The sequence below is a fragment of the Heterodontus francisci genome, chromosome 11 (assembly GCF_036365525.1).
Source record: "Heterodontus francisci isolate sHetFra1 chromosome 11, sHetFra1.hap1, whole genome shotgun sequence".
NCBI classification, from domain to species: Eukaryota; Metazoa; Chordata; class Chondrichthyes; order Heterodontiformes; family Heterodontidae; genus Heterodontus; species Heterodontus francisci.
In genome coordinates, this window is record NC_090381.1 from 81,010,601 (window position 1) to 81,025,898 (window position 15,298).

General features: G+C 45.4%; 1 protein-coding gene across 1 annotated transcript in view; it reads left to right on the forward strand.

Moving 5' to 3' along the window:
- The window catches only part of mcf2l2 (MCF.2 cell line derived transforming sequence-like 2), a 401,635-nt gene that overhangs the window by 263,058 nt on the left and 123,279 nt on the right, over positions 1–15,298 (forward strand). The window contains exons 17-19 of the mRNA XM_068042330.1: positions 2,407–2,522; positions 11,745–11,814; positions 13,065–13,157. Coding sequence (XP_067898431.1) covers positions 2,407–2,522; positions 11,745–11,814; positions 13,065–13,157 — 279 coding nt within the window. The remainder of the gene's footprint in view (positions 1–2,406; positions 2,523–11,744; positions 11,815–13,064; positions 13,158–15,298) is intronic.

Below are 15,298 nucleotides of genomic sequence, written 5' to 3' on the forward strand. Positions count from 1 at the left end.
AGGTTCCCTGGCTGGGAAATCTGGAATGATGGTTACCTTAATAACAACTGACAGATACAATGGGTTTCCCTGCTTGCCTTTGATCCCACCTTGCAGAAACCCGAAAGATGGTGGGATGATGTCAGGATCTCAACCCAACATCAATTTCAGGGGATTTAATACCATGCACGTGCACAAACCCAGAAACCAAGATGGTTAAATTCTCTCTTATTTCAGATGGTCATTGCCCGGCACTTGTGTGACACAAATGTTACTTGCCACATATCAGCCCAAGCCTGGATGTTGTCCAATCTTGACAGGATAGATGCAGGGAGGCTAGTTCCCTTGGCTGGGGAGTCTAGAACTAGGTCTCAGAGTCTTAGAATAAGGGCTTGGTCATTTAGGACCAAGATGAGAAGAAATTGTTTCAATCTTGGGTTTGCGAAGCTCTGGAACTCTACTGCCGAGGGCAATGGATGCTTAGTCGTTGAGCATATTCAAGACTGAGATTGATAGATTTTTGGACACTAAGGGAATCAAAGGATATAAGGATAGGACGGAGAAAGTGGAGTTGAGGAAGCGTTTGATAAGGTTCCCCACGGTAGGCTATTGCAGAAAATACGGAAGTATGGGGTTGAAGGTGATTTAGAGCTTTGGATCAGAAATTGGCTAGCTGAAAGAAGACAGAGGGTGGTGGTTGATGGCAAATGTTCATCCTGGAGTTTAGTTACTAGTGGTGTACCGCAAGGATCTGTTTTGGGGCCACTGCTGTTTGTCATTTTTATAAATGACCTGGAAGAGGGTGTAGAAGGGTGGATTAGTAAATTTGCGGATGACACTAAGGTCGGTGGAGTTGTGGATAGTGCCGAAGGATGTTGTAGGGTACAGAGGGACATAGATAGGCTGCAGAGCTGGGCTGAGAGATGGCAAATGGAGTTTAATGCAGAAAAGTGCGAGGTGATTCACTTTGGAAGGAGTAACAGGAATGCAGAGTACTGGGCTAATGGGAAGATTCTTGGTAGTGTAGATGAACAGAGAGATCTTGGTGTCCAGGTGCATAAATCCCTGAAGGTTGCTACCCAGGTTAATAGGGCTGTTAAGAAGGCATATGGTGTGTTAGCTTTTATTAGTAGGGGGATCGAGTTTCGGAGCCACGATGTCATGCTGCAGCTGTACAAAACTCTGGTGAGACCGCACCTGGAGTATTGCGTGCAGTTCTGGTCACCGCATTATAGGAAGGATGTGGAAGCTATGGAAAGGGTGCAGAGGAGATTTACTAGGATGTTGCCTAGTATGGAGGGAAGGTCTTACGAGGAAAGGCTGAGGGACTTGAGGTTGTTTTCATTGGAGAGAAGGAGGAGGAGGAGAGGTGACTTAATAGAGACATATAAGATAATCAGTGGGTTAGATAGGGTGGATAGTGAGAGTCTTTTTCCTCGGATGGTGATGGCAAACACGAGGGGACATAGCTTTAAGTTGAGGGGTGATAGATATAGGACAGATGTTAGAGGTAGTTTCTTTACTCAGAGAGTAGTAGGGGCGTGGAACGCCCTGCCTGCAACAGTAGTAGACTCGCCAACTTTAAGGGCATTTAAGTGGTCATTGGATAGACATATGGATGAAAATGGAATAGTGTAGGTCAGATGGTTTCACAGGTCGGCGCAACATCGAGGGCCGAAGGGCCTGTACTGCGCTGTAATGTTCTAATTCTAATTCTTAAAAAAAAAAGATCAGCCAATATGTTATTGAATGTGGGATCAGGCTGGTGGGGCCATATGACCTACTCCTGCTTCTATTTTTTATGTTCTTATACTCCTTTCACAGCTCTAATATTTTTCCTATAAAAAGGTGCCAGAACCTCCTTGTAAGATTGTCCTGATGGTGCAATGGGGAGAGGGTATATATGTTCTGATAAGTTATAGCTCAGACTATCTCTTTGCTCATACATCAGCCTTAGTTTATGCACTTAAGATTAAGCAAGTTGGAATGGTCACCTTCAGAAACTACCTGAGATGCTTTGAATTACTTTTTCTTAAATTTGTTTTTGAGATGTGGGCAACACTGGCAAGGTCATATTTATTGCCTATCTTCAGTTGCCTTGAGGCATTTAGAGTCAACCACATAGTCAAAACCTGGTGCCAAATGTTGGCCAGACCAGATAAGGATGGCAAATTCCCTTCCCTGCAAGACATTAGTGAACCAGCTGGTGTTTCATGATAGTCTGATAGCTTTCATGCCTCTTTATCTGGGGCCAGCCCACAAATTACCATATTTCCTAAATAAAATTTCATAAGTTCCCATGATGGGATTTGAACTCAGAACCTCTGGATTACTAATACAATGTCATATGTCATTGTACCCATTACATAATGTAAAACTGTTAATCATTGATAAATAATTCATTACTTTAATTCCTTTACTTTACAGGGTTATGCTACTGAAATGGATAATCAAGAGCTGGTTCCTCTGATCCCAGCTGCACTTAAGAACAAAAAGGAAGTCCTATTTGGAAATCTTCCAGAAATCTATGATTTTCATAATAGGTGATCATTTTTCTCAATTACATATTTATAACTAAGCTAATAAAATTTGATTTTATTTATTTTACAATGTGATCATCTCAAAGATACACCTGGTCAATTCTGGAAAGGAGGAAAGTAAAATTGATTTTTACTATGGAATATAAGTCTGTACTGAGAAATTATTTCTGATTTTGTTCTATTTAAATTTGAACTTGAAAAATTAGGTTAAAGATTAAAAGGGCAAGTCAGTGGTATGACGTGGATTGCTGGAAGAAAAACTGCTGTCTTTTCCAGCTGCTAAATTACTGATCATTGACAGCCTTTTCAGAGATGCTAAATTTAAGTGAATGGAGATTAAACATTTTCTCTCAGAGAGGAAGGTGGTTTTGGAATGAATTATTACTAGCTTCCAATTATTTTATAATGAAGCTGCAATGGCAGACCTGGAAGCGGGTTCCTTATTCACTGTCTAGTTCTAAATCACTGATAGAACACAGTTATCATAAATAATTTCATAGTACAGTCTTATAATAAACCACAAGTGCCAAATATTTCAACTTAAATCTTACTTCTTAAAGTGCAATAAAACACCACTTTGCTTTCCTCTTTTCCAAAAGTAACCTGACACATTTGTTTATGGACATTAGATATTGTGCAGCAGGGCATTAAAAAGAAAGAGAAAAAATATATTTTTAAAAAGTTATAGACCACCATTGTTGACAAAAATGAAATATATGTATATTCTTAAGCTGTTGACTTTATAATGTGAATTTTACATTTAAAAAATCATAAAACCTGGAGGCACATTAGGTCCTCAGTGTTTTTGTTGAAACACAATATTTGCCTTGACTCATAATGCTGAATTACAACAAAAGACCTGTTGAGCTTAATGGCCTGTTTCTGTGCTGCAGGCTCAATGGGACACGCCTGCTGTTCTTCAATTAGTGCCATGGGATCTTTTGCGTCCAAATATGCTTACAGTGATTTGCATGTAAATAGTAAGGGAGATGAATGACATGTTAATCCACGTGATTTGGTGGTTGTTAAGGGAGGAATACTAGCCAAACATCTGCCCTGCCCAAAGAGCCGTGGTAGCATTGCGATCCTTATCACCAAATCATTCCTTGGTCTCTCTTTCTAATTCACTAGTACTTTTACCTCCTTCAAGCATGTCACCTTGCTCCATCTTTGTTACATATTCTTTAAAGTCCTTGTTGTTTAACTGCTCCAAATTCAACCCGAGTTTCTTCCTGAGTTATTTCCCCTCCTTTCCTCCCTCAGGACTTAGTATCTGCATTGAGCGACTCCTCTTCCTCAGTGATTTCAACCTTTTAATTTAAAAAAAGAATTCAGCATCACTGGCAAGGTTACCATGTATTGCCCATCACAAGTTGCCCTGAGAAGGTGGTGGCGGGCCTTCTTTTTGAACTGCTTAAGTTTTTTGTAGTGGGTCAATACAACTGAGTGGCTTGCTAGGCCAGAAATAACAGGGAGGGTGGGCGAGGGTAGTGCAGTTGATGTTATGTAAATGGACTTTCAGAAGGCGTTTGATAGAGTACCACATGATATACTTGATAACAAAATTGAAGCCCATGAGATTAAGGGATCAGGAGCTGCATAGGTATGAAATTGACTAAGGGAGAGGAAGGAAAGAGTAGTAGTAAACAGTTGTTTGTCAGACAGGAGAGAAGTGTGCAGTGGTGTCCCCCAGTTGTCAGTGTTGAGACCACTGCTCTTCTTGATATATATTGATGACCTGGACTTGGGTATACAGTGCCTAATTTCAAAGTTAGCAGATGACACAAAACTTGAAAATGTAGTTCGCAATGAGGAGAATAGTAATAGTTGTGATAGTCTAGAAAGCCAGTTTATGAAGGATATAACTGGAGTCAATCTTTAAACACTTTTATAAGCATTTATTTACAGTTACAGATCACAAGCAAGCACTTCTTAAAACAACAACCACAGTTTAAATCTGTGCCTATTTATACCTCTTTTGATCCAACCAGAAGGCTGCCATTAAAGAGGAACTAAGTGCCCCTTTTGAAAGGGCCACTACTAATATACTGTAACAAGAAATACCCCAAAACCTTTAAAGGAAACTTAGCAAATGAGATTAAAGTGACATTGCTGGGAGTAATAATTCACTCCAGATCCTCCTGGTGCCTACCAGTCACGGAAGGCTTGAAGCATAACAGCGGACACTGCACGCTCTCTCTCCAGGGACAGCTGGGCACGGATGTCCATAAAAGAGAGGCAGACAATCTGGCCGAACAACACCCTCGACTGCTCGCTGCCTGGACTGGTTGATCACCTTTGCCAGACCCAGGAACAGTCCCACGAAGAGGTCCTCTGATCTGTCCACTCCCCTCCACAGCAGGCGGTCAAAGATCAGGAGCATGAGACTGAAGTGCAGCCAGAAATTGAGGAGCAGCCCCCTCAGATAACAGAAGAGGGGCTGCAACCTCTCACACTATATAGGTGAAACACAGACTCTCCTAGGTCACAGAAATTACAGGCAGCTTGGGAATCCATGAATCGACTTAAAAATTGACCAATGGATGAAAGGAGGACTCCTGCATAGAGAGCCTCCCACTGGGAACTCCTACCACCTTTGGATGGCACGATGGAATGCCAGGGTGTGTCCAGATGCCCGACGAGGATGAGGAAGCGGAGGGTGTGCAAAAGCAACCTGTACAGGAAACCCCTCCATACAGAGTGGAATGGCACAGAAGGGATCTCCGAGAGATGGCTCAGGTTGTGGGACTGAGGGTCCTGAGGGAGATTTCGGAGCCTGGCACCGACGGGAAATTCGGCATGAACGGGGGTCAGCTCGGCCGGGAGTGCTCCACACACCTGAGCCACTTCAACAACCTCTAGTGCAGTCAGGGCCTAGCACCACCTTTAAGATACTCGATGGCTTTGGCCACGAGCTGGACACTCCCCAAGGGTACTCGCAGTACCAGCTCTTCCGACGACATCCAGCCCGCTCCTCCACCATCCAGGAAACCATGCCATGTCTAGTCACCTTGACAGCCAGAGCTCTCTCTTCCGTCAGCCACATGAACCTCTATTGATGGAGGGGTGGATCCATGAGCAGCAACTCCTGGAGGATAGGCCCCACTCCTGGTGGAGGAAGAGTTTCAGCTGGAGGCAACCATGTTCCAGATCCTGATCAGTTCCTGTTAAAAAATAGGCAACTCTTTCAAGGAGGAACAGGGAGTCCCAGGTTTATAAACAAGAGCTGCGTGTTGTAATTGAGGCTGTGCAGCTGGCAGAAGAAAATACGTCGCCAGCGCACACCATGTGGGAGGCTCAAAGTAGAGGAATCTCTGCAGGTTCTGCAGGTGGAGAGTTGCCACCTGGGTGTGAAGGCACACCAGCATGTGATCACCCTCCCTAAGCGGGAGACTCAGCACCACGGCAGAGACCCAGTGCACCCTTTTTGTCCCAGAAGAAGTCAACTAGTTTCTTCTCTATCTTGGTGACAAACTCACAGGGAGGGATCAATGTGACAAACTGGTACCACAGCATAACAGCCACAAGTTGGTTTATGACCAGTGTTTGACCCCTGTAGGACAGCAGTGGGAGCGGGTCTGTCCAGCACTCTAGGTGAGCAGTGACCTTGGCCTCCAGCTCTTGCTAGGTGTCCCCAGCACAGCTAAAGTAGACTCCCAGGTAGAGGAGGTGAGTAGCGCTCCAGGCAAAAGGCCAGAACTGCTCCAGCAGAGAGTCCAGCCGCTACTGACCCACCAGGAGTCCAGAAGATTTCTCCATTAATCCTGGTCAGGATGCCATGATGTAGACCTGCTGACACTCATGCATCCTCCACAGGTCAACAGGATGCATGACCATGAGGAGTAAGTCATTGGTATAAGCCGAGAGGACGACCTCCACGCCTGATCTGCGCAGACCCAATCTCTTCAACCTCCTCCGCAAGTGGCACAGGAAAGGCTCCATGCTAATGGTATATAACCTGCTGGACATGGAGCACTGCTGACATACTTGTTTCCCAAAGCAAAGGAGCACCATCAATGACTTGTTAACCTTAATCAGTTACAGAAGTCAGATCCAGGCAATGAAATGCATCTGGAACTCGAATGCCTGCAGAGTCCCGAATAACTATTTGTGCTCCACCCTGTCAAATGCCTCCAGAGTGCTGCTCAGCCACATGACCCAAGAGGTAGGGCGAGAAGCTCCATCCCCAGCATCAGTGCCAAAGTCAGAGGCGGAGAAAGGGGGCCTTCCCCTCCTTGCCACCCCCCCAGTGACCCAGCATGTGTGGCCTTTTTATTCGAATCCTCCACTAGGTCAAGCAGGTCCCGGGGGATGTCAGCACCTGGCGGGGCACGCTCAGTTTATTGATCTTGTCCACCTCAGTCACCAGGATGGCCAATCTGGCTACAGGTGACTGGGTTATACCAGGTGAAAGCTCCACCCCTTCCTCGGGGTCCCCTCACATCCTCGGGAGGTACAGGCCAGACAGACGGATCTATCTCACCCTCCTGAGGGATGGAAGACCTTTGCTGACAGTGCGTGATGGTGGGTCGGGGAGGTTGACCCCTCTCCGGGTTCTCCCCCGCTTCTGAGGAGTGGCATCCTTCTTTTCCGGGAAGGATGCGGAGGGAGGGAGACCTCCATGTCAGTTGAGGCCTCCGGCTCCACATCCTCCATCTCTCCCACACCCGAGCCCAGCTCTGTCAAATAGACACAGTATCCGACTCGGGCACAGTCACAGAGTCACACATGGCGTTACCCACAGGCTGGCTCATGCTATCTGAGAGGCTCGCCTCAAGGTGCTTGGTTTTTCACTGTACCTTTCTTCCATGCGGACACTAGCCCCTCCTTTACAGTAGCCATGGTGACATTGGCCATGATGTTGGCCGTGACGTTGACTGCACACCCGAGGATTCAGATCCCTGAATGGGGCTGGGGTGAGGAGCAGTGGTTCCGGCCTCGACCACTTGGGTTGTTTTGATGGCCCGGTAGGCAGGGCAGTATTTTTGTACATGTCCCACCTCCTTACAGGCATGGTGTCACACGCTGTCTAATGTCCAGAAGATGCGGTAAATGGCCCCTGGTTCTGAATGGAGAGTGCGCCCTCCATGCCCTCCTCCTGCGCCATCTCCACAAAGACTTGGCGCTGGAAGGAGAAGACATGCCAGAGGCTGGTCTCTCTGAAGCCGAACAAGATCGGCGCTATTGATGACCTCACCTCCCCCAGTTGGCAAAGGTTGGGGAGAAGGAACTCACCCAGGATAAAAGGCAGGACATTTGAGATGACGGAGCGCTGCATGGTGGCCTCAAGAGGATCCACTGGCAGGAAAGTCCTGCCCACCGTGAGCCCCCTGTCAAGGGCTAAGAGCACTGCCTGCTTGATCTTCAGAAAGGATGCAGCTTTCCTTTACATTTTCAAGTTGGCTACGATAGTTGAAGGGCTGACATCCCCAGCCATGGCTTTAACGCACAGCTCAATAGTCCTGTTGGGGTAAGTGTAACTCTTCACTCCATGATTTTTAGTGATCAGCGTGAATGTTGACAGGTATGCTGGAGCAACGAGAGCAGCAGAGGCAGCCACTCCTGTGTAGGTCCTCGCAGACCCCACTACCGGCGAAGATGGATTCGCCATTGAAGCTTTGTGACCTACACCCACCCAAAGTCTCAGGCCTGATGTTCCTGATGACAGCCTTTGTCTGCACAGAAGGGCATTGAAAAGGAAAAATCACGCCTGCCTTAGGTTGAGATGGGACAGTGGCTTCCTCCCTTCTGTGCGGTTCTAAAATATAACAATAATTAGTGAGGAAACCAAAGGTCAAGTCAGTTGCCTCTCAAAGAGAGAGAGACAGACAGAGACAGAGAGGGAAAAAGGAGGAGGGAAGGAGGAAGGTTACAGGGCTGGTTCACCACTCAAAGTCAGGCTCGGCAGGTGGGTGCTGCAGGGATGCACTTTCCAAAGATTACTAAAGTCTCTGCTAGTGATCTTCCTGGTGGGTGGAGAGGAGATTTATTTATTTATTTAGAGATACAGCACTGAAACAGGCCCTTCGGCCCACCGAGTCAGATGTCTTCATCTGGGGCAGCCGGAACCTCCCAGGCATAGACCTTCATCAGGTCTTACTGATGAGGTTGAAGAAAATTTCACCCAGCCAGCTCCAGCTGACCTGGGCCACACAATGTGCGGTGGGGGGAGGGGGGTGGAGGTGGAGCAGTTTGTATGTCTGACCTAGTAAGTTTTCAGGAATACACAGATAAACACTCACACCTTCACGATCTTCCGGTCTCTGTCTTCCTTTCCCCCCCACCTACAAGTAATAGTCTTTATTGAAAAGTGCATCAAGCACCCACCTCTCATTGTAAAAGTTGGTCTCTCCCTCTCTCCTGATCCGAATATTATTACTTCTTGTTGTTGCTGTTGTTACCTCTTCCTCTCTCTCCCACTCCTCATATCAGCAGCAAAGCAACTCAAAATGCTTTCTCCTCCAGGCTCCAAGCTCCCGGTCACAACAAAAGCAGCAGGATCAATTGCAATGCCTTTCCTCACCATCTGGAAATGACTGTTCTATTTTAGGAAGCCAGGAGGTGAAGGATAGAACTGGAGCTTAATCTTTACACACTTTTATAAGCATTTATTTACAGAGATACAGATTACAAACAAGCACCTCCCAAAGCAACAACCACAGTTTAAATCTATGTCTATTATAGGGGTACAAGTGAAGCCCCAGTTAATGCCCACTACCTGCATACAATTAATATACAATTGACAACAATCTTCAAGAGGACATAGACAGACTGATGAAAGAGGAGAGGCAATATAAACTAAAAGGTACAATTTTAGAGAGGATGCAGAGAGCCCTGGGAGATGCACATCCTTGAAGGTGGCAGGAAGAGTTGAAAAGGCTGTTAAGAAGGCAAACAGGATCCCTGGCTTTATAAATAGAGGCATAGTGTACAAAAGCAAGGAGATTATGCTACACCTTTATGAAACACTGGTTAGGACCCAGCTGGAGTATTGTGGCCAATTCTAAGAACTACATAACACACTTTTGGAAGGATGTCAAGGCCTTAGAGAGGATATGGTACCAGGGATGAAAGACTTCAGTTATGTGGAGACACGAGAGAAACTGGGACTGTTCTCCTTAGAGCAGACAGTTAAAGGGAGATTTGATAGAGGTGTTCAAAATCTTGAAGAATTTTGACTAAGTAAATAAGGAGAAACTATTTCCAGTGGCAGAAAGGTCAGTAACCAGAGTACATGGCTTTAAGGCAAGAAAACCAGAGCCAACATGAGGCGAAGAAAAATACGCAGCACATTGGAATGATGCACAGCCGGAAAAGGTGGCAGAACTCAATAAAACTTTCAAAACAAAATTAGATAAATATTTGAAAGCAAAAAAATTTGCAGAGCTCTGGGGAAGAGCAGGCATGTGGTACTAATCAGATAGCTCTATTAAAGGTCCAGCACAGGCATGATGGGACAAATGGCCTCTTTCTGTGCTGTATCATTCTAATGATTCTATAATTTCAGAGGGAAATTAAGAGTCAACCATGTCTGTGTGGCACTGAATCAGGTACAGGACAGATTGGGTGAGGACAGTTGGTTTCCTTCTCTAAAGGACATTAGCGAGTTTCAATGACAATCTGACTGCTTCATGGTCACTTTTACTGATACCAGCTTTTATTTCCAGATTTTCAAACTGAATTCAAATTCCCAAACAATACATTACTGTACCTTCATCACAATTAACTTTGCCCTCTGCTATGGCCAGATTGTATTGTTCACCTCCCAACTGACTACAGCAAGTGTTTTTGTACTAGTGTTTTAATTTCTTGTGTTTTATTTGCCAAATAAACAGGTTTATTTGACAGGTTTTCTTGTAGGTTAAAAAAAAACTATTTATTTTAAACAAATCCCGAAATGATCGTAACACCATTCACGCATGCATTCACTCTCACACACGCTCTCAAGAGAAGATACATAGAAAAGTACAGGGTAAGAGGTGTTCAGAGCTCAGGTTGTAAAAGTCTGTTGTTTTAAGAATAACGGCCAGGATTTTGTGTGGATCCTGTGGTTGGGCCGGAGGCAGGCGGCACGGAGTATTGTGATGGGTGGGGGTGGGGGGGTGGGGGTGCAGGGTGGAGGGCCCATTGCCTCCCTGTCACCAAGCAACCTTTCAGGGGGCAGGATAGGCCTATGATGGCCTTCCTGCCGAGAGGCCAATTGAGCCCCTTAAATGGCCTAATAACAGCTAATTAGGGGTTTCTTCCGTCCACCACTGGGATCTTGCCAGCAGCGAGGGGGCCTCTGCCGTGCAGAGAGGACGCCTTGTAAAATGAGGCACCTTCCCTGCAGGCTTGTGGAGGGGGTCCCTCCTTCATGGGCAATTTTGACCCACAGAGGAACCCCACCGGGAACAACTTTACCACCCGGGACCCTCCCCCTTCCCCAGACTGTGTGACCATCCCACCTAGCCGGTGCCTTCTGAACTGGCCCCACTGACCCCACCTTAACTACCTCTGGTCTGGTGTTCCACTGCTGAGCCTGGGTCCGAGGCCTCTGCAGTACCGGCAGCGGCCATTGCTCCCGGTGGGGTTACCAATACTGCTAAGGACCCTGGCGACGGAAGTCCCACCTGTCTGAGGCCAGCAGCTCCTTAACGGAGTAGCGTCACTGCAGAGGCTATGGCTGCTGCTGCTACTGGACATCCTAGAGATGCTGGAGACCACAGGTACGTCAGGACGGGAGGCGTTTCGCAGGGTGAGGGTCATGGGGGAGGAGTTGTGGGGGGGTCAGCAGCATTTCAGAGGGCATTTTAAAAGTCAACCACATTGCCGTGGATCTGCAGTCACATGTAGGCCAGACCAGGTAAAGACAGCAGATTTCCTTCCCTAAAGGATTTTAGTGAACCAGATGGGTTTTTACAACAATCAACAATGGTTTCATGGCCACCATTAGACTAGCTTTTTAATTCCAGCTTTTATTAATTGAATTCAAATTTCACCATCTGCTGTGGTGGAATTCAAACCCTTATCCCATGAGCACTAGCTGGAGCCTCTGGATTTCTAGTCCAATGACATTACCACTATGCCACCGCCTCCCTGCCTCCAAAGTCGCCGTAAGGGAGAGCATACAATTCCCCCCGATATTTCTGTGGATAGAACATGACTGAAATCATTATTCTGCATGGAAAGTGTAGCCAATAATCTCTATGCCTTTATTTAATAACATTTGCTCTTTCTTTTAAGGATATTCTTTAAAGAGCTTGAAAATTGCATGGAAAACCCTGAACTTGTAGGAAAATGTTTTTTAAAAAGGGTAAGTAATACACTTCCAATGTTACCTTTTAGCAGATGCAGTTTTTCAGAAAACTAATGATGAATTACAGGGGACAATTTTCAACTTTGGCGGGTGTGGAAATCTGACAGTAGTAGATTGCCTGCCTGATTCACCTTCATTGACCACTAACATCTTTTTGCCCCCACTGAAGTGGAAAATAATTTCACCATCTCAAGCTCCCTCTATAGCATATTATTCTGTGAACTATGATTGAATAGTATAAACTGTTTGGCAGTTTGCAAAAAAAAAACTTTCTTTCAATCAGTGCCTGGGGCTTGCCTATTCCCCAGGTGCAAAGGTCAGGGAAAAGAGACCAAGACTCAAGATACTGCGTCTCCACCCCTTTACATTGTTCTGGGCTTCTGGGGCTTCCCAAGGGGCAGAGTAAGACCAGCACCTAAAACAGGTACATTAATGAAACAGGATGTGGTCACCCAGTCCTCCACATTGGCTGATCTGAGAGGGATAGGCAGCAATACAAATGGAGGCTGGAAAGACATGTATCACCTTTTTCTTACATCTTCCCTTGCGATCTTTGATTCTGAATGACTTCTAGCTGCTGTTCTTCAGCAGTGTCCAGAGACCATGACCATGGCAGCCACTGTCGCCATTACAGTCCTGTCAGGTTTGCAGCCATGGCAAGAGCAGCAGGAGTACTCTCCAAGGTCCTGTAAAGAGTCCTTAGCCCTTTCCAGCTCTGGCCTTGTCTCTTCCCTCCCAATGCTATCATCACCATTGGAAATTCCCCCAAGCACTAACTTAATGCTGGGAATTATTCCCTGATATTTATGAGATCCAGGGCTCAATATTGGTCAGAGCGAACAAAATTCTAGGCGCTGGTCTCTATGGCGATAACCATTTTGAAGAGTATTTGGTGGGATTGCACAAGTCTAGCAAACAGATAACCATAAATTGGAAATTGTTAGCCCTGGGCGTGCAACTGTGCAAGGGGAGAATACAAAAATACCTTCTGGATCATAGGGGATCAGAGCCACCTTCAGGAGCCAATGAAACACCATTGAAAGATGGTTCCAAAAAATCTCAGAACACCAGCACTAATTGTAAATAAAGACACCTATACTACTCTCAGTATCTAAGTCATTGGACACCAATAATTATTTTAGTTAAGCTACAATCGCACAATTATTTCTTTTCTCAATTCTATCCATTTTTCAGACAGTTATTTCCATTTTAATTATAAAGGAGATTTCTAATTTTTCTTTCTAAAGAAAGAGGATTTACAGATTTATGAAAAGTATTGTCAAAACAAGCCACGTTCAGAAGCTATCTGGAGACAGTGTGGAGACTGCCAATTCTTTCAGGTACTATTTCTATTTTATTCTTATATTTCTTAGAATAATGTATCAGTAGGCTTCATGTAGTACATAACACATCAAAATGCACAATAGCAACTCTAGCAAAGATAACTTGGGAGCCATTCTGCTGGCTCTGCAAGTTGTCCATTGTTTCCACAACCTATCTCTGTAGGAGATTGCTGCCTCAATGATATTGTCCAGTTTTACAATACCTCCTGAACTCTCCATTCCTCTGGTCTCTTGTGCTTTCCCAATTGCCTTTGCCATGGGCACTCAAGCCATGCTCTGGAATTTCCTTTCTAAACTCCTCTGACTTTTCTTCTCTTCTCCTCATTTGAGAGCCCCGTTAAAACCATCTCTTTGCCCAAGTTTTGGTCACCCTATCTGATATATCATCCCTTGGCCCGGCATCCATTTTTACCCGATTAAGTCTCAGAAGTGCCATGGGATATTTTTCTACCTTAAAGGCAAGCTGTTGTTGTTGCTCCCTATGCAGAGCTTTTTTGGTATTGATATTAAAACCAGAAAAGTAGACAAATGGGTCTCTTATTTAATACATTTGAAATCTTTGTCTCGCATGGCAGCAGAATGTCTACATTGGATTGAGAATGATCAATTGTCAGTTTTTTGCGGTAGTAGAATGAAAGACTTTTGTTCCTCATGTGTATTAGATTTCTCACCACAATCTGCTTTTAAAGGCTTTGTGTTGTCCTGGATTCAACAGCAGAGATATTTCCTGATGGAGTCAATAATCTGCAATGGGATTTCTCTCTCAACTAACTGTACAGTTTCTGTATGTGTTGTCTCCCCCTCATTTCCTTTACCAATAATAACACCCCATTCTTCTACAATCCTACTTCTTTTACCTACCAACACCCACACTTGCTTCCAGGATTCTTGCAACCTGACTCTCAAATCCCCCACCTCTGCCTCTCAGTTCTCTACATCAAGATAAGGATGGCAGATTTCCTCCCCTAAAGAACATTAGTGAAACAAATGGGATTTTACACGAATCCAGTAGCTACATGATCACCATTACTGATAGTAGCTTTTTATTCCAGATTTATTTAATTAACTATATTTAAATTCTCCATCTGTCTTGATGGGAATTGAGCTCATGTCTCCAGATTATTCGTCTAGACCTCTGGATTACTAGTACAGTAACACTATGTGAAGGAATTTCGTCTCTCAGAGGGTAGTGAATGTCTAGAATTCTCTACCCCAGAGAATTGTGGAGGCTATATCACTGAAAATATTTAAAGAGGAGGTAGATAGATTTTTGAAATATTGGGAAGTTGAGGGCTATAAGGAGCTGGCACGAAAGAGGAGTTGAGGTCTGGGGCAGATCAGCCATGATCTTATTGAATGGCGGGGCAGGCTTGAGGGGCCGAATGGCCTACTCCTGCTCCTATTTCTTATGTTCTTCTGTTCTTATGCTGCTGTTCCTGTCAAGTAAGACAAGGAAAACTCCATACTCCTTTCTTCCACCAGCAACTACTTACTTAAACCCAACTTCCCCATCCCCTTGGCTATTAACTCAAGCACGAAGTTCAAGGAGCTCATCATAATTGCCAACTGCTCAGACAGCTTGCTTTTCAATCCTCTTTCCACTCCATTTGCATATTCCTTCTTTAAATTGTGTTTCTGGCCCCAACTGACTCTCTCGCTCTATATAATTTGTTATTTGCCACCTGTCTGCATGTGAAAGAGCTGGCACTGTATTTCTCTGCTGGTCCAGTCTCTTCCCATCTACATTCATGAATCTTCTGACACTCTATGTCATTTTGACAATTTCCAGTTTCCTGCCCTCACGCCTTCCCCTCCTTCCCAGTACTGCGACAGGGTTCCCCTTGTCCTCACTTTCCACGTCACCAGCCTTCAAATCCAGAGGATCATCCTTCGCCATTTCCGCCACCTCCAGCGTGATGCCACCACCAAACACATCTTCCCCTCCCCTCCCCTGTCAGCATTCCAAAGGGATCGTTCCCTCTGCGACACCCTGGTCCACTCCTCCATTACCCCTGACACCTCGTCCTCTTCCCATGGCATCTTCCCATGCAAACACAGGAGGTGTAATAGCTGCCCTTTTACCTCCTCTCTCCTCACTATCCATGGTCTCAAACAATCCTTTCAGGTGAAGCAGCGAT